Here is a 25,910-nt window from a genome sequence, read left to right on the forward strand (position 1 = left end):
GTAAAAGTGAAAATGGAATTGGAATCTGTTTATTTTAGCGATGAACATTAAGTTACAATAATAATATTAATGTTTTATTATTTTAACTTATTTTAACTTTATCGTCTTACCTGAATATTTTTTTTTAAAGAATGTTAATATGTTAACAAATCTAGTGATGGTTGCCCCTCTTTTTTGTCATCCATAATGATGGATAAAACACTAACTGTAGGGTAGGGGACAGGGTTAAAGAGCAATTGTTATCTCAGTGACTCTATTATTCATTGTCTGCAACCATCGCGTACAAATCCAGATCCTTAATGTTTCAGAATGTTGCATCATATTAATATTCAACTGTCTTTTCAAAATAAACGCTATGACATCGAATGAGTGGGTTACCATTTATATTATCTCTGGATACTGTTGTAATCACGTGGTGTGTGCGCTACACGTGGTCGCACACGCGTGCAAACCCGGAAGTCTTCTGCAGCGAGTTTTCTGGTTCTGTCTGTGCTCTTCTTTTAGACGCTATACTCACAATTGCCAGTCGCAATAACTGCTTGTTAATAATAATTTGGCTTCGGGGTGATTTTTCGTGATGGATGATACAGTTTTAAGTTTGAAAACACAGCTGTTGGAAAAAGAGAGCGAGATTGTAGCTTTAAAGAAGAAACTTGCTCAGTTGGAAAAGGTCTGCAATCGTTATTCTGTTCACTCTTGCACATACTGTGGACTATCAGCGTAAAAAAAAAACAGATGTACCTTTCTTTGCATGTTTCTTTAGAGTTGTGTTATTTAATAATTGTCACAAGTACTAAGTTATCTGATTGCCAGCTGTTATTTGTTAATTGTATGAAGAGAAAATGAAAACGTCCCGCAAATGCACGCATCATTTTATTGTCTAAAGACAACAAACAAAACAGCAACAAGTAACTTTCTTCATGAGGATGTTGTTTTTGGTCTGAGTTTCTTACTTTAATCGTAAGGATTGTCAACCCCAGTTCTGTTACAGAATCCACATCATATATCGGAATATATTACATAAAAAAACTAATATTAATAGAATGGCGACATACATTATTTGTCTGACAGAATCTTCTTTTCATAATTGAAGGGTGTCTGTGTAATGCAATGACATACAGTGGACGATTATAGTTAAATACTGTACTAGGATCCCTTGACAGAATTTCTAGTCTGAAAACTAAAAAAGATTATATTTTTATTTTTTACCCCCAGGGAAACTCAGTATTAACCGAGTTACAGGAGAAAGTTATCAATCTCCCACCGCTGAAATCAAACACAGCGCTGAACAATGAAGACATCATGAGATACAGCAGACAGCTTCTCCTGCCAGAACTGGGGGTTAAAGGTTAAATTATTTGGCTTTAACAGTAATTATGTTATGTTATTTTCTTTTCCTTTCCGAATGCATTGTAAAAACCATTTTCTTTCCTCCACAGGTCAGGTTGCCATCAGTAATGTGTCGGTTCTGGTTGTGGGATGTGGAGGTTTAGGTTGTCCTGTGGCTCAGTATCTGGCTGCAGCTGGAGTAGGTAAAGTGACCGAGTCTGTTTAAAATGTACAAAGTGCTTCTTAATAGACAAGTTCATCAGTAAGTGTAAGTATATAATATATATTCAACAAATAATTAAATGGATTCAGAAGGGACAGGAATTTTTTATTATTATTTTTATTTCAACTAAATGCTGTTCTTTTACTCTTTTTATTCATCAGGGAATCCTGAAAAAAGGATCACAGTTTCCACAAAACGATTAAGCAGCAAAAATGTTTTCAGCGTTGATAATAATAATAATAATAATAATACATTTTAAAATATATTCAAATACAAAACGGTATTTTAAATTCATAATTTCATAATAATACTGTTTTTATTGTATTTTTGAATGAATAAATCTAGCTTCTGGTGAGCAGAAGAGTCTTATTTCAGATACATTACTTATATTACAAATTTTTGAATGGAAGTTTATAACAAATATGCGTCTGATAAAGAGTAGTAATAATCTATTATTATTATTTTATTTATTTGCACTTACATATTAACTTATAATAAATTCATTCAAATCCGTAGCTACCAGTCTGAATCCTAAAGTAGAAGAGACTGAATCTGCTGTTCATGATGGGTGCCGTGAAAACTTTGTTATATGTCATTCTGCGCAGCTGTAACTGTGTAAATATTAATGAGCCGAGTGTTTTCAGGACGTTTGGGTCTGTTGGACTATGATGTGGTGGAGCTGAGTAACCTGCACAGACAGGTGCTTCACACAGAACTGACTCAGGGTCAGCCTAAAGCCCTGTCTGCCGCCCAGGCCATCAGCAGGTACCATCTCGCTCACTCACTCACTCACTCACAGAATCCCAGTAAAGGAGAGGTGGACAAGTGAGGGTTGACTGTGCTGATCTCTTCCAGGCTGAACTCCAGGGTTCAGTGTGTCCCATATCACCTCCAGCTCTCCAGAGAGAATGCCCTACAGCTCATTCAACAGTATCCTCTCTCATAGGTTCATCTTGAACTCTCTAAAGTCCTCTACACTGCTAACCCTGTGTGTCCCCTTGACTTTGCATCCTCATGTATGACATTGTGGCCGACTGCTCAGACAACGTTCCTACACGTTACCTTGTGAATGATGCCTGTGTTCTGACCGGCAGGCCTTTGGTGTCAGCGAGTGCTTTACGAATGGAAGGACAGGTCAGGTTTTTAATTGATTTTACTTTATTGTTTTATAAATATCTGAATCAAACTGCTCTGTGTTGATATTTAAAGTTTTGAATTTACAGAGGCTCCAACCATTTGGAGACTCTTAGACATTTAAAGGGATAGTCCAGCCTAAAATCTAAATCTACTCAAACTTTATTTTTTTTTCTTGTGAAAAATAACATCCAAACAGGCATTTTTGCACATTAACCTCACGTGATCTACAGATTTTCACAAGCGTTAAGTGTAAAAGTATTTTTTTCTTGAAGAGATTATTTTTATCATAATTACAAATCGAACTTTTTTTGTGAATTGTTTTGGATAAACAAGTGTTCTTGTGCTATCTTTATTGAAATAAATTAATCTTCTTTTTATATTTGATTATATAGTTGGATTAAATTAACTTTTAGTGTGGCTTAAGTGGTTAAATATTTTATGATCTTTTCAAAAAGTTTAGGGTCTGTAAGATTATTTATTTTCTTTTTGTGAGTATCTTATGCTCACAAAGGCTGCATCTATTGAATCAAAAATACAATAAAATCACTAATGTTGTAAAATAGTATAAGAATTTAAAATAAAATATTTTGTGCGTACCATATGACATCATTTTCTGTCAGGAAAATATTCCTGTCACTTATAACATTTCAGGAATACTTTATAACTGTTATTTTATAGTGCATCAAAGAACAAAAAAAATGGACATCAGGTGTAACACTGTAATTCTGCAACAGTTTGGCCTATTGTAATGATACTTCTCATCTGTAATCACTATCATGACTTGTGCACAAATTTGCCACAGTGCCACCTACTGTTAAAAATATGTGAGAGAAAAAAGCCTTACTGACCCGAAGCTTTAAGAAACTATACAGTACATTCAGCTGGAAAATCAATATGCCTTTTCAGGGGAGGGGGAGTTCTGCTAGTTTCATCTCTCTCTCTCTCTCTCTCTCTCTCTCTCCGGCTTTAGCTGACAGTGTACAACTGTAGAGGAGGGCCGTGTTACAGGTGTCTGTACCCCGCACCACCTCCTCCTGAGACCATCACCAACTGCTCTGATGGAGGGGTTCTGGGAGTGGGTCAGTCCTCCTCTGCTTGATGTGATCACACTCACTCGCTTTCTTTTCACTTTCGTCTCCACAGTTGTACTTCGCAAGTACAGACAGAATCCATTCAACCTTTGTTAAATCAAGGACATTTAGGAATGAAGTTTGTAATTGAAGTGCATTGTTACAATGTTATCTAGACAGAACAGAAACTGATGATGTCATTGTTTATGGAGTAGCACTTGTTCTTCTTTCTTGCATTTAATTCCACACACACTTTTTTTGTGGGCAGACGCTGAGTGTCATTTACAGAAAACTGAAGCTTCAAACATTTGCTTAACTGAAGTTGCTATATTGAAAGCGCTGATATTTCCATTTTTGCTGCAGATCTTACCTTGAAAGAACTGTTATTAAGTTATTTCTGACTTGAACAAAGTGACTGTATTCGTCTTCTGTAATGATTGAGTAATTCTAAGCCAATGTTGCCTTGCTCTTTAGTGTGCCTTCTTTTGATATTGTGCAGTGCCTGGAATAATGGGTTGCCTTCAAGCATTGGAAGTTCTGAAAATTGCGTCCGGTCAAGGATGTATCCTTTCTGCTCTTAATGACACCACCCTACACTGAAACAATTATGGTTTCATTTAAACACATCTATTACTGCAGGCATAACATAATGAAATAACCCCTTAACCGGTGAGTTCAGCCTCATTTGAGAAGCAGCTGTTGATGTTTGATGGTCAGGAGGGGCGTTTCCGCTCCATACGGCTGCGGCCCAAGCAGGCCGAGTGTGCGGTGTGTGGAGAGACGCCCACGGTGACTGAGCTCCAGGACTATGAGCAGTTCTGTGGCTCCGCTGCGACGGATAAGGTCTGAGGATGAGGAAAACTCCCACTTTCCTTCCTATATTCATGCCTGTGGGTGTGGGTGATGCAAAATAATCAGCGTCACTTTGAGACAGTTGTGTGTTGAGTAGAGAACATTAATTTGAATGCTACTCTTAAACTTTGAGAGATGTGCTTTTATTAAATGAATGGTGAATACAATTGCTCATGCTGGACTGGAACAAACCTCTAAACCTTCTGTACTGATCAAAGGTTTGGGAACATTAGGTTTTTATTTTTTTACTTTTATTAACCAAGGATGCATTAAATAGATCAAAATGACACAAAACATTTCTAATGTTACGAGAGGTTTCTTTTACGAATAAATTCAATAGGCAGGTCTTTAAAGTATTCAGTTGGAGCAGAAAGTGTTAAATTGATAGTTATATTCAATGTTGCATGCAGTGTTTTTGGCCTGTTTTCCATCAGAAATATCTAGGTATCATTCAATCAAGATACATTTGCTGGAGTTGCAAGATGGAAAAAAAAAAGAATTAAGCAAGTTTATGCTTAAAGAAAAAACAAATATCTGGACAATATATTTTCCAAATCATAAATTCACTTAATGTTGACAAAACAGGACTTATTATCATTTGCCATTTATGTTAACAAGAAAAAAAAAAAAAAAAATCAAGTAAATATAGCCTTGGTAAACATACTTGGTGAATCTTATTCTGAAATTTGACTGATCCCAAACTGCTTTGACTGGTATAGCATGTAAGTGTTATAAATATCATGTTATTAAATTATTAATATTGTAAAGCATTTTTTAAGTAAATGCTTGAATTACATAAATTATAGTATAAATTATATATGTATATGTATATATATATAATTATTATTATTATTTTTTTATAAATTCACAATATTTCACAATATTTTTGATTTGGATTAAATATTTTTTTTTTTTTGTGATCAGCTTTTTTATTGTCTTTAATTTATCTAAACAACATCCATTCAAACAAACCAAACATGATAGGGGGAGCAACAGATATATATATTTAATCTTTTTATGTTTATTCCTTTATATAGTCCAACATTTTGGAAGAGATTTAGAATATTTTTTATCAAATCGGTGCAGCCTTGGTCTGACTGCTTTCAAAAACGTAACACATTGTTTTTTACTGATCCCACAATTTTTAATGGTGGTTTAAGTATTCTTAAACTTAGGGAAAAAAAAGAAAACTCCTTGTGTTCGAAGTCAAAAATCAACTCAAAAAAACAAAAAGGAGTTTGAAGCACAGCCTAAGATGGGCACCTAATCATCAGTCCTTCAAAAAGTGCTACATCAGCGTTTCTGTGCGGTGGTGTTGGTTTAAAAACAGTGCTGATTTATTCTCTCTTTCTGCTTCATTTCATTTCCAGTGTCGAAGACTGAATCTTCTAACCAAAGAACAGAGAGTCTCTGTGCAGGTGCTACAGTAATTTGTCATAATTCTGGGAAGGCAGGGGAATGTAATATGGGCTGTTTAAATTTCCATTTGGTAGTTTAGATTATATCTTTAGCAGAACCTCTCTGTGTTAGCCAGTTAATTACAGAGCATTGTGGAAATGTGCAGCTGCTTGTTATATAAAGCAGATCTGATCTGTCACCTTGCACTTCTGTGTAGTTTCCTTCCTCAAATGTTACATATATATTTGTCTTTCACTGCAGGAGTACAAAGCCATTTTAGACAGCTCAGCCCCTCATCTCCTCCTTGATGTTCGACCCAAAGTAGAGGTGGACATTTGCCATCTGCCAATCTCAATCAGTATCCTTCCCATGATCTAGATATTTGTGATTTTACAATATAGTTTACAAAAGAGGTTTTGACAACCCTGTCTTAAGAAAACATAGACATCAAGTGAATTTTCTTACATTGCATGACAGATATTCCACTTTCTAGTTTAGAGAATAAGAAGGCTGAGCACCTCACACTTTTAAAAGATACAGTTAGCGACCTGAAACAGCAGATGAGCATCAAATCTCAAGTCCCAGGTAAGAACCAACTTCATTTTTTTTACATGTCAAGTTCCTGCATCGGCGTTATTTTCGCTCACACATGATGTTGTACTAAATCCACTGAGTAGACCTGAAAACTGCCTGTGTCGAGCTGTGCTTCATTAAGTGATCTTATCTTTATACGAGTGTTGATTTCGTCAGCTATTTTCAATTTTAGTCTCGTGTTAAATGTCCTTGTTAGTTTTGATCATATTTAGTTTGTCAACTAAAATTCTCAATATTTTAGTCTTGTTTTAGTCAAAGAAAATCTAAAGTATTTTAATTGTCTTAGTCGAAGAAAACCTAAAGTAATTGAGACTACAAACCTGATTCAAAAAAAGTTGAGACACTGTACAAATTGTGAATAAAAACCAGAATGCAATGATGTGGAAGTTTCACATTTCAATATTTATTCAGGATACAACATAGATGACACATCAAATGTTTAAACTGAGAAAATGTATCATTTTAAGGGAAACATAAGTTGATTTTAAATGTCATGGTATCAACACAGCTCAAAAAAGTTGGGACAGGGCCATGTTTACCCTTGTGTGGCATTCCCTCTTCTTTTTATAACAGTCTGCAAATGTCTGGGGACTGAGGAGACAAGTTGCTCAAGTTTAGGAATAGGAATGTTGTCCCATTCTTATCTAATACAGGCTTCTAGCTGCTCAACTGTCTTCGGTCTTCTTTGTTGCATCTTCCTCTTTATGATGCGACAAATGATTTCTATGGGTGAAAGATCTGGACTGCAGTCTGGCCATTTCAGTTCTCAGATCCTTCTATGCAGCCATTGTAATTGATGCAGTATGTGGTCTGGCATTGTCATGTTGGAAAATGCAAGGTCTTCTCTGAAAGAGACGACATCTGGATGGGAGCACATGTTTTTCTAGAACTTGGATATATCTTTCAGCATTGTTGGTGCCTTTCCAGATGTGTAAGCTGCCCATGCCACATGCACTCATGCAACCCCATACCATCAGCGATGCAGGCTTCTGAACTGAGCGCTGATAACAACTTGGGTTGTCCTTGCCCTCTTTAGTCCGGATGACATGGTGTCCCAGTTTTCTGAAAAGAACTTCAAATTTTGATTCGTCTGACCACAGAACAGTTTTCCACTTTGCCTCAGTCCATTTTAAATGAGCCTTGGCCCAGAGAAAACGCCTGTGCTTCTGGATCATGTTTAGATATGACTTCTTTTTTGACCTATAGAGTTTTAGCTGGCAACGGTGAATAGCACGGTGGATTGTGTTCACCGACAATGTTTTCTGGATAAATTCCTGAGCCCATGTTGTGATTTCCATTACAGTATCATTCCTGTATGTGACGCAGTGCTGTCTAAGGGCTGAAGATCACAGGCATCCAGTATGGTTTTTCGGCTTTGACCCTTACGCACAGAGATTGTTCCAGATTCTCTGAATCTTTGGATGATATTATACACTGTAGAGGATGATAACTTCAAACTCTTTGCAATTTTACTCTGAGAAACTCCACTTTTGCTCCACTATTTTTCGCCACAGCATTGGGGGAATTGGTGATCCTCTGCCCATCTTGACTTCTGGGAGACACTGCCACTCTTAGAGGGTCTTTTTAAACCCAATCATGTTGTCTGTTGACCTAATAAGTTGCAAATTGGTCCTCCAGTTGTTCCTTATGTATATTTAACTTTTCTGGCCTCTTATTGCTACCTGTCCCACCTTGTTTAGAATGTGTAGCTCTCATGAAATCTAAAATGAGCCCATATTTGGCATGACATTTCATAATGTCTCACTTTCAACATTTGATATGTCATCTATATTCCATTGTGAATAAAATATAAGTTTATGAGATTTGTAAATTATTCCATTCCTTTTTTACTCACAATTTGTACAGTGTCCCAACTTTTTTGGAATCGGGTTTGTAGTTTTAGTCAATTCAAACTTGGCATTTTAGCAATGAGATTATTCTTAATAAACCTTACAGCAGTATTCATTTTGGCGAGCATTTTTAATTTAGTCTTAGTTTTACTCAAATGTACATTTTAGATATTTAGTCAACCTTTTAGTCAGTTTTCTCAAGCTAATTAAGCATTCGGAGCACAGTGTTTCCAGCGACCTCACTTTTCTTGCATGGCTCATGAGGTGGTGATGGTGGAGTTGCTAAGCATTTATGTTCCAACAGAGAAAGTAATTGGAAACATCTGGAATAATCGAATCTTTTCGATTCTTGTATTTAAATTTTGTCGTATTTTAGTCTTTTTGAGCCAACTTAATGATATACAGGTAATATTATGAAATATTACCTTTCAAAATAAATGTTGTCTATGTGAATGTTAAAATGTAATTTATTTTTGTGATCAAAGCTCAATTTTCAGCATCATTACACATTACAATGTTGAAAAACAAACAAACAAACATTTAACTTTTTTGTAAACCATGATACATTCCTCAATGATATCTTTAATTTGTAATAGATGTTTTGAGATGTATTCAGTGTCACTTTTGATCAAATTAATCCGTCCTTACTAAGTAAAATGTTTATTATTATTATTATTATTATTACCTTAAATCATTACTTAAAACTTATGAATGGTAGTGTTCACATTGTCCACACAAATGCTGTACTTAATGTTTTCATGGTTGCTGTAAATTCAGCTTCACATCACAGGAATAAATACATTTTTTTTTACATATATTCAAATACATAACGGGTGTATTCCAGAAATCTTACCATCTGCTAAACCCTGAACTCTCAGTTGATTAACCAAACCTTGCTTACCTGAGGTATGTTGGTTCCGAAAACGCATCCCGGTGTAAGTTTCTGATTAACAAGACATTCTCACTATGAGAGTCATTATGAAAAAGCGTGTTATACTGTTTCTTTCTTCTTCTGTTCAAAGGCCATTTGCATGCTTGGTCCATATCGCCAACTAACTGGTGGTTGTGCAATAATTTTGTCTTTTATTTTTCACTGTTTAATCCTTAATTGAGAATAAGAATTATATTGTTTGTTTGATGCTTATTATATAATAATATGTCATATCAGATTTATATTTGATTATGGAAATACATTATAGAAAATGGCAATCGGGGATGTGTGAGAGGATAATATAAAATGACAAAAAATTAAACATCAGCTTGTCATAATGGTGATTTAGAATTTATACAGAGATAACTATAAGAAATGGCAATAAAATACAGTAACCATATTGGAATAGGATATTACCTTTATATACTACTTAAATTAGTGCTATATATATATATATATATATATATATATATATATATATATATATATATATATATATATATATATATATATATATATATATATACAGGCAGTTTATGTCCAGAGAGTAGGTTGCGATTTAAATACACTGAGAGTAAAAAAAAAAAAAAAACATTGATGAAAATATACAAGATTGATTTTTTTTTGAAATATTAAAAAGTCTTATTTATTTCATATATGTGTAAGTGTGTTTTGTTTGGTAAAATAATCATCTTTGTATGCAGGATGATTGGAGTGTAGGCTTACATTTTCGTTATGTTTACCTTTATTTCTTGTAGTGTTTGTGGTTTGCAAACTTGGCAATGACTCCCAGAAGGCTGTTCAGCTGCTGGAGAAAATGTCTGGAGAAGAAGTTGATCAGATCGCTGTGAAGGACGTCGTGGGAGGACTGATGGCCTGGGCTAACAAGATAGACCCCTCTTTTCCTCAATATTGACTCTCATTAATAATCATCTGTATTCATGTAGTTAACGAAAGAAATAAAGTTGAAATGATTTTACATAACCAATGTACTTGTATTTTATTAATTTTATTATTGGTATGAATTTTCATGGCACCTCACCACCCCCTGCCTTTTGTTGTTTAATGTATATTTTAATGTGTGTAATGTAATCAATCTGGTTTCTTTATTTATACTAATCCTAGTAATAGCTATTCTTATTCTGTACCTTTAATTTTATACTAAGATTTATCATATTTATCTTATTACTAAGTTGTCATTATCGCTTGATACATTTTATACAGCACATGGCTGTAGCGATACATTTTTTTTTTTTTTCAAAAACAAACTATACCTTTTGGAATATATATTTAAACAATGTATAATATAAACAAAATAAAGAGATCAGACAAGTATATTTTTTTTAGATCAGCCATGAATAAGCCATTTTGCATCACAAATGTTTACGAATCATGACAAGACAAAATAATATATGAATTTTAAAAGATGACCTTGTTCAAAAGTTAAACATAGGTCTATGTAATTATTTGAATGAAGTCGTTTGTAATCTGTGATTGTGATATATGTTATTGTGAAATAGATTGGGGTAATAAACTAAACAAAAAACATGCAATCTTTGTGATCCCTCATATTTTATTAAAATTATTAGGGTGCCTAAACTGCAGCTATAACTGCTGCACTTAAAAGGTCATTAGCCAACATTAAACATAGCTTCGATTAGTGTATATTGCAATAATTAGAAATATTATATAAAGCTTTTTCATAATTAGATTTCAATGAACCATTCCATTTATATAATACTAGATATAAATATATGATATATGGTATAATCAACAATCTGAGCTTTGTGGACGATAATATCAAAGGATAATGAAAGAAATATCGCAACAACGGAACTAATATTCAAGCGTTGCGTCATAGTGTCTGTGGAATGACGCCGCTAGAGGGCGCGAGCACACGCTCCGCGCTCACATAACGGAAACTGCGCGTGAGAGACATGCGCGTCAGGCAGCGAGAGAAAGAGAAAAACATTTCTGCACTTATGAAGCTCAACTTCTTCAGCTCGACAGACCTGCCATTTCCTTCAAGTTTTACTTTATCTGTCTATGCGGCGTTTCTTGTTTGTCCGCGGAAATGGAGAGCAGATACTGAGGCGCGTTTGAAGTAGTAGAATGTAACATGAAAAGAGGACAGAAAGTTTTCAAACCGAGCTCATGTAAGAGACTCTACAACCGAGCGATGCCTTACTGGCTAAATTAAGCGTCAGAAGCTTCCAAAAAGAAACCTCGAGACGTTTAAAGTCCTCGTTTTCCATTGATAGTAACGTAAGCTGTTTTTTTTTTCATGTCTTCACTTGTTAGGGAAACGCCTTTCCAGCCTTAAAGGTATGTTTCCTCGCTTTTCCTCTTGTCTTCACTGTGTCTATTTCGTCTTGAGATTCAGTTGCTCATGATGATAAAGCCTGAACAAAAGACATTGTATAACTTGTTTTGCTGGTATTTGTGGTCTTGTGCCAGTTATGTGATCTAGAGTGGGAGGGTCTCCAGATGTGCCTCCAGATGTGAGCTGGAGTTCTTCAGTGCAAAAGACAAAAAAATAAATAAAATAAAAACTCTTCCAGAATACAAGGAGTTTGAAGTTTGTCTAGATAGTGGCTTCATGTGTACTGGGAACTGTGGAGTAAAGACTTGAATCTGTTTTGTTTCAAACAGGAATGAGAGTTGAATGAGGAGCTGGATGAGAATGGAAGCCACTTTGACAAACATCACGCTGGCGTCCTGATTGCTCAGCCGCTGAGTGACAGTCTTATCAGTCCAACCTGTGCAACATGTGCTGGAAATCACACAGCCAGCCATGAAGCATGCTGTCTGGATTGCATGTTCTTAGAGGGAAACGTAGCGAAAAATAGGCACCTTATTCTTGGTCCGATTTCGTTACTTTATACCGCACGGATTGCACATGACCGCAGTGATTCTCTTCACCTGCCTTATGACAGAAGAATATTGTGTTTAATTAAAAACCCAACCCGTTCACTCACTGGATATCAGCCACGGTTTCCAAGCTTGTCAGTTTTATGGTTTACTTTCAATCTGAGGAGGAAACTAATGTCTGCCAGTAGTAGCACCTCTCCTCTGACTTTACCTAAACCCTTCGTCCACTCTCAGCATCAGACTGCACCCCCAACCCCTTCTCCATCACCCAGCCCTCCGGTGCCACTCTGTGTCCGGCTCTCCAATGGGAATCACAGTGTCCCGAGCCCCAGCTGCTCCTTCCACGGAGTGTCCTTCCTCCTCCAGATCGGTCTCACCAGGGAGATGGTCACCCTGGAGCCACACGATCTGTCCCTCAGTTCTGTGAAGGATTTGGTCTGCTCCATAGTCGATCAAAAGGTAAACACGTTTCAAGTATATTTCTTATTTGCATGATCTACCGAATCTAGGTGCTTGGTTACACTTTATAGCATCAGTTGATTGTGTATGTCAAATCTCTACACATTTTTGCTTCAAAAAGTATACATGTGATTATTTTTTAAATGGAGTTCTGGTCATTTCTGTGAAAGGGTAAGACTAATTGACTGATGCGAGTTGTTTCCTGTAATCTTCAGGAAGTTGATTTAGGTGGATGAGCATGAGGAGCATTAGTGACTGATTAAAGAACACATTTTCATTCAATCTCATCTAAATCTGCTTTGATCCACATGCATTTCCACAAAAACGGCAGATGAGGTGGGATGCATGTTCCTAGCAGCACATTGCCCCTGTTCAGATGGTGAAGGCTGTGGATTTCTTTCCAAAGTCATAACTTGGTATTATAAATGTTAATGTATGGTTTGAATTAATGTATTAATGAATGCTTGGGTAGTCTAAAGAGAGAGAAAACTGTGGTGTTGAAGGCTATGTTACTGCTTAAGTGTTGTTAGGCCTTTTCTGTCTAGTTTGGGGTGTTGCTAGGACAAATCTAGGTAGTATAGATTGATAGATATAGATATTGGTGTTTGATTATTCATTAGAGGAAAACAGGAAATCAATCCAATCAATTAGAAATAAATCCTAAAAACTAAATTAGAAAAGCATGAAGCACTGTACTGAAATGCCTATTTTTTGGTTGACTTAACTCTATAGCTGTGTCCCAATTCAGGGGATGCAACCTTCAAAGGCTGTAAGGTTTGAACTAAACATTAAAGGGTTAGTTCACCCAAAAATGAAAATTAGCCCATAAGTTACTCCCCTTGAAGTCATCCTAAGTAGCGGTTGGTGATATGGAAAATATATATTATAAATATATATATATATATATATATATATATATATATATATATATATATATATATTTTTTTTTTTTTTTATTTTAAATATCACGATTCACGGTTTTATCAAAATTCTTTGTCAGAGCATTACAGCCAAACTAATTTCTCTATTATAAAGACAAAGCCTTTCAAGGTAACAAACAAAAAAAGAATGGCAGATATTTAGGCCAAAGACGGCGAATAAAAAAAAAAAAAAAAAAATCTTTGTTCTAATTTTTTAATAACAAATATAAAAGAATGACAAAGATACACATTACAACTTCACAAAATATACAAATAAAACAAACGGTGCTTTATTTTCAGGTATAATAGGTGTAATTAGCAGGAGCGTTCAAGAAACTTAAATTTAAACTTAAATTTAAACTGATTCCTCAAGCAACTGAATTAAATTTCTTCAGTCAAGAGTAGTAAGTGATTTTTCTCTGTGTTTTGTTGTTTTATTAACGTTAAAGGAATAGCTCACCCAAAAATAATAATTCTGTCATGTCTGTCAATTCTGTCATAGTGTTTGTTTTTATACCATCATTTACTCACTCAAATGTGGTTTTAAACCTGAATGAGTTTCTTTCTTATCCTGAACATAAATGCTATTTTGAAGAACATGGAAAACCAAACAGTTGCTGGTCCACAGCAGCTTCAACTGAAATGTTTTCCTACTATCAAACTTAACTTAACGTGGACCAGCTACTGTTTGGTTACCCACATTGACAGTTATGACAGTAGGCTGCATGTTTAATAGGCCTACGGTCCCTTTAAGACCTGCACCCATCTAATATAAAGGCACGTATATGTTTTTCTCACAACTGTTTACTTTCATTTTAGACATAACCAACTTGAGTCTACATGTAAACCTTGTGTGTTTTGACAGTTTTAGCACAAAAGATAACTTAGTTCAATAATCAGGCGCTGTTTAACAGGCTGTAGCGCACGCTTCGGGTGTATGCGGCGCTCAGAAAAATGGTCAGACCAGCGCTTGAATGAAACCTTTAAAAGCACATGCAGATAAACGAGAGAGTAACTCTACCGCTGAGTTAACACTGCTGTGAATGCATGTGGCATTGTACAGTATATGATGGAGGCACCAGAGAATGTGTGCTGTAGCACGATACTACGATATTTCTTCAAAAGCAGATTGTGGAGACATTTAAATCGTCCACAAATAAAAAATCTTCATATCACACACCCCTAATCCTAGGTGTATATGACTTTCTTCTATCATACAAATCAGAGTTATTTTAAAAATGGTCTTTGATCTTTCAAGCTGTTTGATGCAACTCAATGGGTGCTGCACTCTATCAGTCCATGAGAAGTTTAATAAAAAGCACATCCATAAAAATAAAAATAAAGTGTCTGACACGGCTCAGGGGGGTGAACAAAGGCCTTCTGTAACGAATCAATGCATTTTTGTAAGAAAAATATCCATATTAAAAACGTAATAATCACTGTTGTAAACGAAGCAGGTCAGCACTGCACATGCACCGGTGAAGCAAAGTTTCCTTTCTTTACCAAAGGAAAACCAGGAAGTTGGCTTATATAGAAATCCTCTGACATTCTTCTTTACAAATCCTCGATTTGTGCTTTTAAACCCCCTTTCACACTGCACGTTGGGCCAGGCATATTGCCGGAACATTGCCGGGTCGCCTTCTGTGTGAAAGCAAACACGTCCTGGGATTGATTCCGGCATTGAACCTGGGGACTAAGTAACATTGGCGAGTTCAACCCGGGACGAGCGCTGTGTGAACAAAAGCCAGATCTAATGGCGTATCGAAGTGATGACGTTATCGATTGACTCTTTTACTGGCTGGTTTGAAGGAAGATCAATGTTTGCGACGAAAAAATATGTGCAAACTGTAATGAAGCAGAGATCAGTTTGTTCCTCACTTTCCGCGCTTACGCTGAGATTGTTTGCTTGCACCAGTGAAAGTATAACGTGCCTAACGTTTTGAACTTGTACATTACACATTTCGCGCTGATGTCACGTGTCGTTACGGGATCTTTACGGGTTGTGTGTGAAAGCACGCACATATCCCGGGTAATCACTAGCAGTGTGAAAGTGCAAAATCTAGCGACCCGGGAACAATTGCCGGAACACTTTACCCGTGTATTTGCCGGAATGGCAGTGTGAAAGGGGCTTAATAAGTAACTTTTTTTTTTTTTTTTTTTAAATCTATCTGCTGTTTCAACATGTGCAGGGCTGACCTCATACGTCATTCCCCCGGCACTGCTTAATTTACAACTGTGAGCGCATGCTAGATTAAAGTGATTATTACTTTTTGAATATGGATATTTTTCTTACAAAATTGCATCGATTCACTACAGAAGGCCTTTGTTCACCCCCTGGAGCCGTGTGAGACACTTTTTTTTTAAAGGATGAGCTTTGTTTAAACTTCTAATTGACCAATCGAGTGCAACACCCGCTGAGTTGCATCAAACAGCTTGAAAGATCAAATACTATTTTTAAAATATCTCCCAACTGTATTCGTCTGAAAGAAAAAAGTCATATACACCTAGGATGACATCAGGGTGACTAATTTATGGCATTTTTGGCTGAACTAAATGATATGGTTTAGCCTACAGAAGATTAGTTATGACCCCTATCAACCGTGACAGTGGCTTTTAAAGTGCATTAATGATTCAATATAATTTCAATTTATATAAAAAAAAGTTTAACTGTCTGAAAACTAGTGGTTGACCGATATATCGCCAATGCCGATATATTGCCCGATATTTGGCATTTTTCAAATATCGGAATCGTCGATAAGTTTTTCTGCTTGGCTGATGTGTTAGAGGCGGGACTTTTATTTTGACAACGCTGAGAGCGGACACACTGCACTGGAATGTAAAAAGAGTGTTACCCTGGCTTTATTTGAAAAAATATGATTCCCAATGCACGCAAACTTCCCACAATACTGAGTGCCCTGTTGCTTAAAGTGTTCACCTCATTTTTCATTGTATTTTTTTTATTAAATATTGATTTATTTGTGTCATTTAAAGTATAAGCATGTTTATTTTACACATTTATTTTTTACACCATTGTCAAAAGATATCTTAAATATATAAAATTTAAGTTTAAGGCAACCAGCTTCAGAAGATTTTTGAGTTTTCTCAACTTCGTGTTGTATAATTTGAAAACAATTTGAGAAAACTCAAAAATCTTCTAAAGCCAGTTGACTTTAATGTTTTAAGTTTTCTCAACTTTTATTATTATTATTATTATTATTATTATTATTATTATTATTATTATTATTATACCAATGCAGATGCGACATCTAATTTCCATAATGACCAGCATAATTTACCAAGAGCAGTGCAAATTACCACCTACTTTAAGACATGCTTTTTTGGGGTGTTAAATAATGCTGCAAATCTACCGATCGAAAGGGAAACTTACAAATTCATAGTCAATTAGATGCGACGCAAAAATAACTCTCCTTGCCTTTTCAGCACTAATTTCCCACTGCTCTTTCCCACTTGTCTTAAGTAAATCCTGACAGTAGTTTTTAAATGTCAAATGAGGGTTAGTGCTGGTGCAAGCTTATAGTAAATCTGGCCCTAAAATTCATTAAATTGAAAATTTACAAAAAAAGTTTTACATTTTGATTTTTATGGCGTAATAATGTAAAAGTTTTCAAAAACAATACAAGCAAGTTTGTTACCTGTCTGTGTAATGCATGGTTTACAATCTTATTAGAAAACAAGAAACAATTTTATCAATCAGACACTAACCAAGAGGTGTATATTTTTCATGCGTTTGAATGGTCACACATTGTACATACAATAAACACATGCTTGTTTTTGAGAAGATGTTATCACCCTGTGTTTACATTAAGCCTGCTTTAATCCGCTACTTCATGTCAAAGTTTCAGTTATTGCATCTGTTAAAGTTCCAGTTTCTGTTCGTATTTCTCTTTTTAGTGTCCAAAATTTAGGTGCATTCCTAGTATGTCCTCAAAGAAATTTAGAATGAATTGATAGTGAAAATAAACAAATTACTGAATTTGTTTAGAAACTATAAATAGACTTATTTATTAATGAACACCTTAATATTTTAAATGAAGTGTGCAGTATGTAGCACACATTCAGAAGATTTCTATTATGGGGAAATTTTGAATGAATCAAAAAATCAAAAACCATTAGACTGATCAGTGTCAATAGGATGAAGGTCTGTGCCAAATTTGGAGTATGCACTTTAAAGGTCTTGAGTAAAGGTTTTTTGAATTCTCCTTACACTCTTAGTTGTATTGGCTTGTTTGGTAAATTTAAATGGCAGGCTTTGGTTTTCCTACCAATTAATGGAAGGTGTGTAAATAAATCCCTTCCTTTTAAAACCTGTAAGCAGTGGCTTCAAATCATGGCCTTGTTCTGAGAGCAGCTATGTGGTCAGGTGACCTGTAAATGACAGCAGCTGTGCCATTACTGTCTGGTAAAAGAAGCTGAATATCAGGTCAATATGCCACATAAGAGCAGCACAGTGAGTTAATGACATGCTGCATCTGGCTTTGTACAGTCTGTCCAGTGCAGTTCGGGTCAAGTTCACATTCCTTCAGGCCAGTGTGCTGCTGCTGTTGTTTATGAAGTTTTTTGGTACTAGTTATTCAGAGGGGAAAATACTCTATTGATATTTCAGGGAATCTTGCAAAATGTGAGCGTTAAAGCAGGAATGTTGGACTAAGACCCAGTCCAGGCCTTTGGAGCAGGCATTTGGTTGATGAGTCACACCCTCCAGCTGACCTGAAAACAGTCATGGTCACTAATATGAAGGTGTAGAAGAGTTCGAAATTATGACTTGATTTACGTTGTGTTGAAGTAAAACTATTTCAAATGATTTCACTCTTTTTCCACTTCCAAACCAAGGCACGATTTTTTAGCACTAGTGTACTTTAAATGTGCAATTATTATAATTGCATTCAAATTCAGAATATTATTCAGGTATTTATTTAAAATAATTATTATATTCAGTTACATTGATTATTTGAGTCTGGTTTCTTTTAGTGTGGAGTTTGCATGCTTCCCCCATGTTGATGTGGGTTTGTTTCCTCCTGGTGCTCCTTTACTTGTTACCTTGGGGAAAAAATACAAATAATTAATAAAATATTTTTCGCCTGCAAGTAATTTTCACAAATAATAAGTGAATAAAAAGAAGAATAAAAAGAATAAGTGACAAAGCAACACATTGCATTAAACATGGAATCTTAAAGTAGAAAAATTTAAATAATATGTTTTCCCGTAAAATGTAATCGTTTTATTTCACTCCCCTGCAGTCTTACAGAGGATAAAGCATGTATAGAATATATATAGATGCTAATTACTTTACAAAATTTGATGAGTAATGAAGTCTGTGTCAAAGCTTGTTGCTATGTTTTTATATAAATATTTACAACTTAATAGGGCTGGGTATCGAGTTCGATACTTTTTAGGCACCGACCGAAATGCCTCGATACCATAGAGTATCAAAAAACTTCTCGCTGCTCTGTATCAAATTTTGATACCTAAGGGGCTAATCTCATCAGTGTCAGTGAGCCAATAAGCCTGCAGCATTAGCTGATGTGTTCGACTAGAGGCGCAGCACAGATCGATCAGTGTCTGACATCCGCGAGAGCGATTCGAAAGGCACACTATAACTTTCATGGTACTGTAATATGCAGATCTGTCTGCACAGTCAGAAGTTATTCATTTGGAGAGTGCGGGAGCTGCCTGGAGTTCCGATCATATGTAGATACAATTTACAGTATATTCTGCTTTTACTCAGAACTCACTTTAACCCCTTACTAGTAACCCCCCTTTTTTGGCATGGAGACCGAAATTACATACCCAAAATAAAAAGGTTTCTGCTCATGATTCTTTCTGACTAGATACATATTCAACATATGTTCACAACGCTGACACTTTAAAGTTTACTGTTCAGGAATCAGAATCACTCAGACTGTTATGATAATAGAGATATATAAGCTCAAACATAAAAACAAAAATAAAAATATTAAAAACATATGTTTTAAATGTATTTAAAAAAATGTTGATGTAGGAAATGAGTTTGAAAACACAGTGTAGCTAAGGCCACAAGTCTTCCAAGACTTCATAAAAAATTTCATAATCGAATCTGTAAAACTGTGAATTTTATGAAATATTTTCTAAGGCCATGTCATGTGTGTTTTTAGAGAAGGCTAATCAGATTGATTTATGGCCCTTGTCATCTCTGTAAGATCTCACATGTAAACTTTCCTGTGCTCTTTGTGTATGTTTCACTGTTGAAAACTGCCCGAATCATGATTGTATTGTTCTCACCAAACGGTTCTTTCACACCTCCGCCAAGTATGACACATTATCCGCATTATTCTTTTATCATTATTCTTTTGTTTTTATTCCACCTTTATTAGCCTTGATTGTGGTTTTTCAGGCTTTACAAAGCAACAAAGCAGCGATCTCACTTCAGTCTCTCTTTGCATTTAGCCCTTATTTATCAAAAGTCTTACTATAAAAATACAACAAAACATTTTCTTACGACCTTACGTGAATTATTGAGACAAAAATGCATTATGAAGAAGAAAAGCACCTGCTATTAGTAGCATTGGTGCTAACGTTAGCATCAAGCTACATCTGACAATTTATGAAATTATTAGTACAATTTTACTCAAAACTCACTTTAAACCCCGATCGAGTGTTTATAATAACTTCCTTTAGCGATCAGGGGTGGAATTTGGTCGTTTACTGTTGTAAAAATATGTTATTTGTAGCCTTTTTCATCGCTGCACAAGTTAGCATTTCCGATGTACATTTTCGATTTTTTTTATAAAAACGCCCCAGATCTCAAGAAATTCTCATACCAAGCTTTACTATCGTAATCGCGGGTTTATTATTCGGATATTTTGTGTGTACAGAGGTGTTTCAGTGTTGTTTTGGCAAGATAACTACCAGGAAGTGTGCAGGAAGCATGTGACACGATGGGGCGGTGTCCAGATATGAAACTGTAAGATTGACGTTTGAAAGACCCAATCAGAGTCTGAGTCACACACCGCACGAGCTGTGACTACTGCACGCACACAGAGATCGCTGGGAGAGGCTGTTTATCATCTGATCGCGTAAATCCGTGGAAAATGAATAGAAATGACGATTCTGTCTGAAGAAATATGAAGTAAACATCAGTAAATATATCCATATATCTCCGCAGATATGCATCTTTGGTCTGTAAATCCTTATTGACGCTGTTCAGTGAGTCTATGTGAACACAAATAAACCGCTCTTGACGTGACTGAATATGAGTGAGTTGTGAATTTCTATTCAAAATGTGGCATAATACGGATTTATTATTTTGCACTCCTGACATAAATCACTAAATATCTGTCACTGCAACAATGTTTTATCAAAATATTGGTCAAATATCGAAGCTTGAGTCTTTAAACTTTCCATTGATGCACAGTTTGTCCAGATGAAGTAAGACAGTGATGTTTAATGTGCTGTGAAAGTGAAACAATAATAAACTGGGGCCGTCAGCGATGTTTGCACGCAAAGGGGTTAAACCATCATCAAGTGTTTGTACCGTATTTTCCGGACTATAAGTCACACTTTTTTTTCATAGTTTGGCTGGTCCTGCAACTTATAGTCAGGTGTGACTTATTTATCAAAATTAATTTGACATTAACCAAGAAAAAAGAAACAAGAGAAAACATTACCGTCTACAGCCACCAGAGGGCACTCTATGCTGCTTAGTGCTCCTGTAGCCTACCCCAGAGCAGCATATAGTGCCCTCTCGTGGCTGTAAACAGTAATGTTTTCTCTTGTTTCTTGGTTCTAAATGAATAGTCCAGTGCGACTTATATATGTTTTTTTCCTCGTCATGATGTATTTTTGGACTAATGCGACTTATACTCAGGTGCGACTTATAGTCCGAAAAATATGGTAATAACTTCCGAATGCCATCTCATGTGTGTCTTGGCCATGTAATGTTGCTGAAATTAAATATGTTATTACCACTGAGTCAAAGCAGCGCTAATGGAAGAGAGAAGCTGCTAATGCTCATCAGTAAATCAGTGGAAAATAAATCGAAATCATGATTCTGACATCTGAGCAATGCGTTTTAAAACGAGCATGTAAACTGAAGACTATTTGTACTGATTTATTGTGTTGGTTACATTTGGTTCCTTTGTGCAGTGTGGCTTTTGAGACTATATAAACATCAACAAGCTGAAAAATAAAAGCAAAGTAAAAAATATATATCTATTTTAGACAATGTAATAGAGTTAAAATGTATTTCATAAAATTGGTATCGAAAAAAAGCATTGTTCAGGAACCGGTATCGAAGTCAAGTTATCGGTATTGAAATTTATATCCAAAGTTTTTTAACGATACCCAGCCCTACAGTTTAATATCGAATCTTCATCAACGGAACACAAAATTAATTTCTACTAAATTCAACAATCAGAAGTCAAAATGAATACTTTAATACTGTTTTACATTGGCTCTGCATCTGTAATTATCATTTAACACAGAATGGTGTGACAACTTTAGACCGAAACCAAAATCTCTAAACATATTGGGCAAAAAATTATATTTTAAAATGTGTTAGCATTGCTTAGAATAACTTTTAACTTATTCACAGCAAATTCTTAATAGTGTTGAATCACATTAAGTATTTTGTTGGACAAAACCAGGAAACTAGTTGCTTTTTGTCACTTCCAGTTTCATCTTAAAGTCAATGGGATTTTTTTTTTTTTTTTTGAATGAGTTTTGGTTGAATGCTTTAAGGTTTGTTGTTAATAAAAGCTCAAAATATTTTCACATTGTTCTACTTCCTAAAATAAATATGTAAAATCCCCTTGTAATTTTGTTAAAGCTTTTTCTTGGGGGTTTATATAAAGTGTCAAATTGGGACTGCAGAGGTAGTCAGGATAATAAATGTCATCACATCTATCAGGTACAGTGCTCATCTGCTTACTGGTCACTTTTTTATCATATAGCTTTTGAAAACCATTCGAATTTTTAAATAAAGAATGAAAGAGTTGTTAAAAGCTTAATAGCGATGTTGGCATTGATGTCATGTGATTGTGGTTCAGTTTGTTTGTAGTCCTTAAAGGGTTCACCCAAAAATGAAAATTATGTCATTAAAGGGGGGGTGAAATGCGCATTTTCACTCAATTTCCTGTTAATCTTGAGTACCTATAGAGTAGTACTGCATCCTTCGTATCTCCAAAAAGTCTTTAGTTTTATTAAATTTATAAGAGAAAGATAGTCTGTGCCGATTTTTTTTCAGAAAAACACGAGCGGCTGGAGGCGTGACGTGTGGGCGGAGCTAAAGAATCACGAGCGCGAGTAGGCTTTTGTGTTGAGAGCGTTTGGAAGCTGTGACATTACCGTGAGGAAAAAACATCATCCAAAACAAACCATGGCTAACAGTCAGATTCAGCATATATTTATGATCCAGAATCAGATCCCGAGGCTGAAACTGAACAAGAGCAGCAGCAGCAACGACTCGCTCCGAGCGGGGCTCGAACCCGGGTCTCCGGCATGGGAGGCGGACGCACTAACAAGGAGGCAGAGATATTTTAAGCAGTTTTACTCACTGCCTGCGGTTCCAATACACGATCGTGACCCTTTTTCGTTGGGATTGCATCATCCTTAAGAAATAAACAATGTGCAAATCCGGCGTCAAACTGGGCCTTGTTTGTAAAACAAGCATCTTCGAAATGCAGGGAACAAACAAAAACACTTGCACAACTCCGTTGATGCTCTGTAAAAATAAACTCCATCCACTGGTCCCTTAATGCTTTTTTTTTTTTTTTGGTAATCTGTGCAGGGTTGTCTTGCCCTCGCAACCAAAAACACACTCCTTTTGTGACTTTTCGCGACGCTCTCGCTCTGATCAGTGAATGAATGTCTGTGCTCAGCCTCTCAGTGCTCTGCTATACGGGAGCGCGCGCTCTTCCGGCAGAAGTGCCCTTAGGACCCATATAAGCAAATTCCACTCCATATAAGCCAATTCCACTCCACTCCATCACACAGAGCCATACTCGAAAAAAAACTTTCAGAAACTTGTGACAAACCGGAACAAAAATACTCCTTCAAACGTACAACTTAATTTTTTAAACTTTGTCCATGTTTAGCATGGGAATCCAACTCTTTAACAGTATAAAAAACTCAGTATGCATGAAATAGCATTTCACCCCCCCTTTAATAACTCACCCTCATGTCGTTCCAAGCCCGTAAGACCTCCGTTCATCTTTGGAACACAGTTTAAGATATTTTATATTTCGTCCGAGAGCTCTCAGTCCCTCCATTGAAACTGTGTGAACGGTCTACTGTCCATGTCCAGAAAGGTAAGAAAAATCATTCAGCATTGTCTTCTCTTCCGGGTCAGTTGTGAGCACCATCACTGCAGTGTATGATATCCGGTTCATGAACGAATCATTCGATGTAACCAGATCTTCATTTCTCTGTTCACAGCAGTTCAGTCAGTGTACTGTTTGAGTGCATGCATTACTCCGGGATATTGGTTTGTTTGAACTCAGAGGGAGTCTCAGCCACGTTAAAAAAAGTTAACATCTTAAGTCATTTGTGGATTAATGCATATTGGAGACGCGAACCGTTTAAAACGGTTCAGTTCGATTTGGTGAACTGGTTCAAAAAGATCCGGTTACATCGAATGATTTGTTGGCGAACCGGATATCACAAACTGCTTTGTTTTGAACTCTCTCTCACAACAGACACGGAAGAGAAGACAATGCTGAATAAAGTCGTAGTTTTTGCTATTTTTGGAACAAAATGTATTTTCGATGCTTCAAAAAATCTAAATGACCCTCTGATGTCACATGGACTAAATGGATGATGTTTTTCTTACCTTTCTGGACATGGACAGTATACTGTACACACAGCTTCAATGGAGGGACTGAGAGCTCTCGGACTAAATCGAAAATATCTTAAACTGTGTTCCAAAGATAAACGGAGGTCTTACGGGTTTGGAACAACATGAGGGTGTTATTAATGACATCATTTTGATTTTTGGGTGAACTATCCCTTTAACTTTGCACTGCTGATGATTGTTTTCAGGCTTCAGAATTTATAGAAGTTGTTAATTTGTGAAGATTATCATAACGAACAAAACCTCTAAGAATGTAAATTTTTTTAGAGTCACAAAGCTTATTTTCTGCAAAGATACAAAAGCTAATAGAAAATCCTGAGTTTTTCCTGATGCTTTTGCGTGATGGCAGCATTAGCTTTTGCTAGCAGAGTATGGGCTTTGAAACATTGATTTCATATTCAAAGTATGTGTCAATGTTTCAGTAAGCAGAACAATAAATGAAACAAGAGAAGGTTGTTGTTATGTTGTCCCAAGGTGTAAATTTCTGTTAATTTGCACCTTGGTCCCTACAACAATAAATCGATTTTCTGATACAATCTTGGAAACGCTGCAACGAAATGCAGGCCAGGAACGATTTTCAGAGCTGTTCTGCATCACTCTCTTCAAACCCAGGGGATGAACAGCAAACGCCATCTGCTGAGATCCAGTTGTGCAGGATCATATGGCTTCGATATCGGTGGAAAATATGACTCCGGTTTCTCCCATCATCCTAGCCATCTTCACACACACACACACTGCACGCTGTTACTAATACAGTCCCTCAGCCTCCCCAGTGCTCTGCTGGAGGAATTTGACCTGACTTGGGAAAGCATGAATTCTAGCACTCAGCAGAACATAGCGCTGCCACAGTCAACAGGGAGCAGACAGGAAAGTGTTTTATATGCTGATGTCTCATTAGATATGCTTTTGGATGAACTCTCTCTATTATTTGGCTATTATTTATGCGACAAAGGCACTTTTGTTCAAAAATGCACTATAGCAGTTGTGCTCTCCATCCCAACTACATTCAAGTCTGATCAGGACTTTTGTGCCTGATACGATACTCAAATATAATTTTTAATGCAAATCACTAATTATTAAGAAATTACATGTATTTATTGCATGGGTATTTATTTTTTAATGTTTTAGATCACTTTGCAGACTGCATTCTGCCCCTTAATGCAAAAACCACAGCACTTGGCTTTCTATGGAGTTGGATGAGCAATAGGATCACTTCTGAATTATGTATACAGGTACACAGCGATCTGCTCTCCGCTTTACTGTCACTCTATACTCTCATTACTAATCAGCGGAATCATTATGATTTCGACTAATTCCAGACAAAAGTTGCTTTTCGTGTTTCTGTGGCCCTCTGTCCACATGGGCGTTTTGTTCCTGACATTTGCAGTTCAGAATGACTTGAGCAATAAACATCTGCAAGGCACTTCCTG

The 25,910-nt window shown here is 36.1% G+C and overlaps 2 protein-coding genes across 3 annotated transcripts in view; both read left to right on the forward strand.

Annotated features, from left to right (window-relative positions):
• The first annotated feature begins 421 nt into the window (after positions 1-421).
• Positions 422-10,368, forward strand: mocs3 (molybdenum cofactor synthesis 3). The gene is made up of 13 exons (XM_052580940.1): positions 422-670; positions 1,216-1,348; positions 1,440-1,532; positions 2,197-2,317; positions 2,408-2,482; positions 2,569-2,686; positions 3,660-3,768; positions 4,259-4,321; positions 4,439-4,602; positions 5,982-6,029; positions 6,271-6,367; positions 6,487-6,594; positions 10,143-10,368. The coding sequence occupies exons 1-13, from the start codon at positions 578-580 to the stop codon at positions 10,298-10,300; spliced, it is 1,380 nt and encodes a 459-aa protein (XP_052436900.1). The 5' UTR covers positions 422-577; the 3' UTR covers positions 10,301-10,368.
• A 905-nt stretch (positions 10,369-11,273) lies between these two features.
• prkd3 (protein kinase D3) overlaps positions 11,274-25,910 on the forward strand; it is a 74,341-nt gene continuing 59,704 nt past the window's right edge. Inside the window, exons 1-2 of one of the 2 annotated variants that reach the window (XM_052580935.1) lie at positions 11,274-11,709; positions 12,037-12,714. In XM_052580935.1, the coding sequence (XP_052436895.1) occupies positions 12,202-12,714 (513 nt within the window). In that variant the 5' untranslated portion in view covers positions 11,274-11,709; positions 12,037-12,201. The remainder of the gene's footprint in view (positions 11,710-12,036; positions 12,715-25,910) is intronic. The other variant, XM_052580936.1, reaches the window with a different exon arrangement.

This window comes from Carassius gibelio, chromosome B17 (assembly GCF_023724105.1).
Source record: "Carassius gibelio isolate Cgi1373 ecotype wild population from Czech Republic chromosome B17, carGib1.2-hapl.c, whole genome shotgun sequence".
In the NCBI taxonomy this organism is placed as follows: domain Eukaryota; kingdom Metazoa; phylum Chordata; class Actinopteri; order Cypriniformes; family Cyprinidae; genus Carassius; species Carassius gibelio.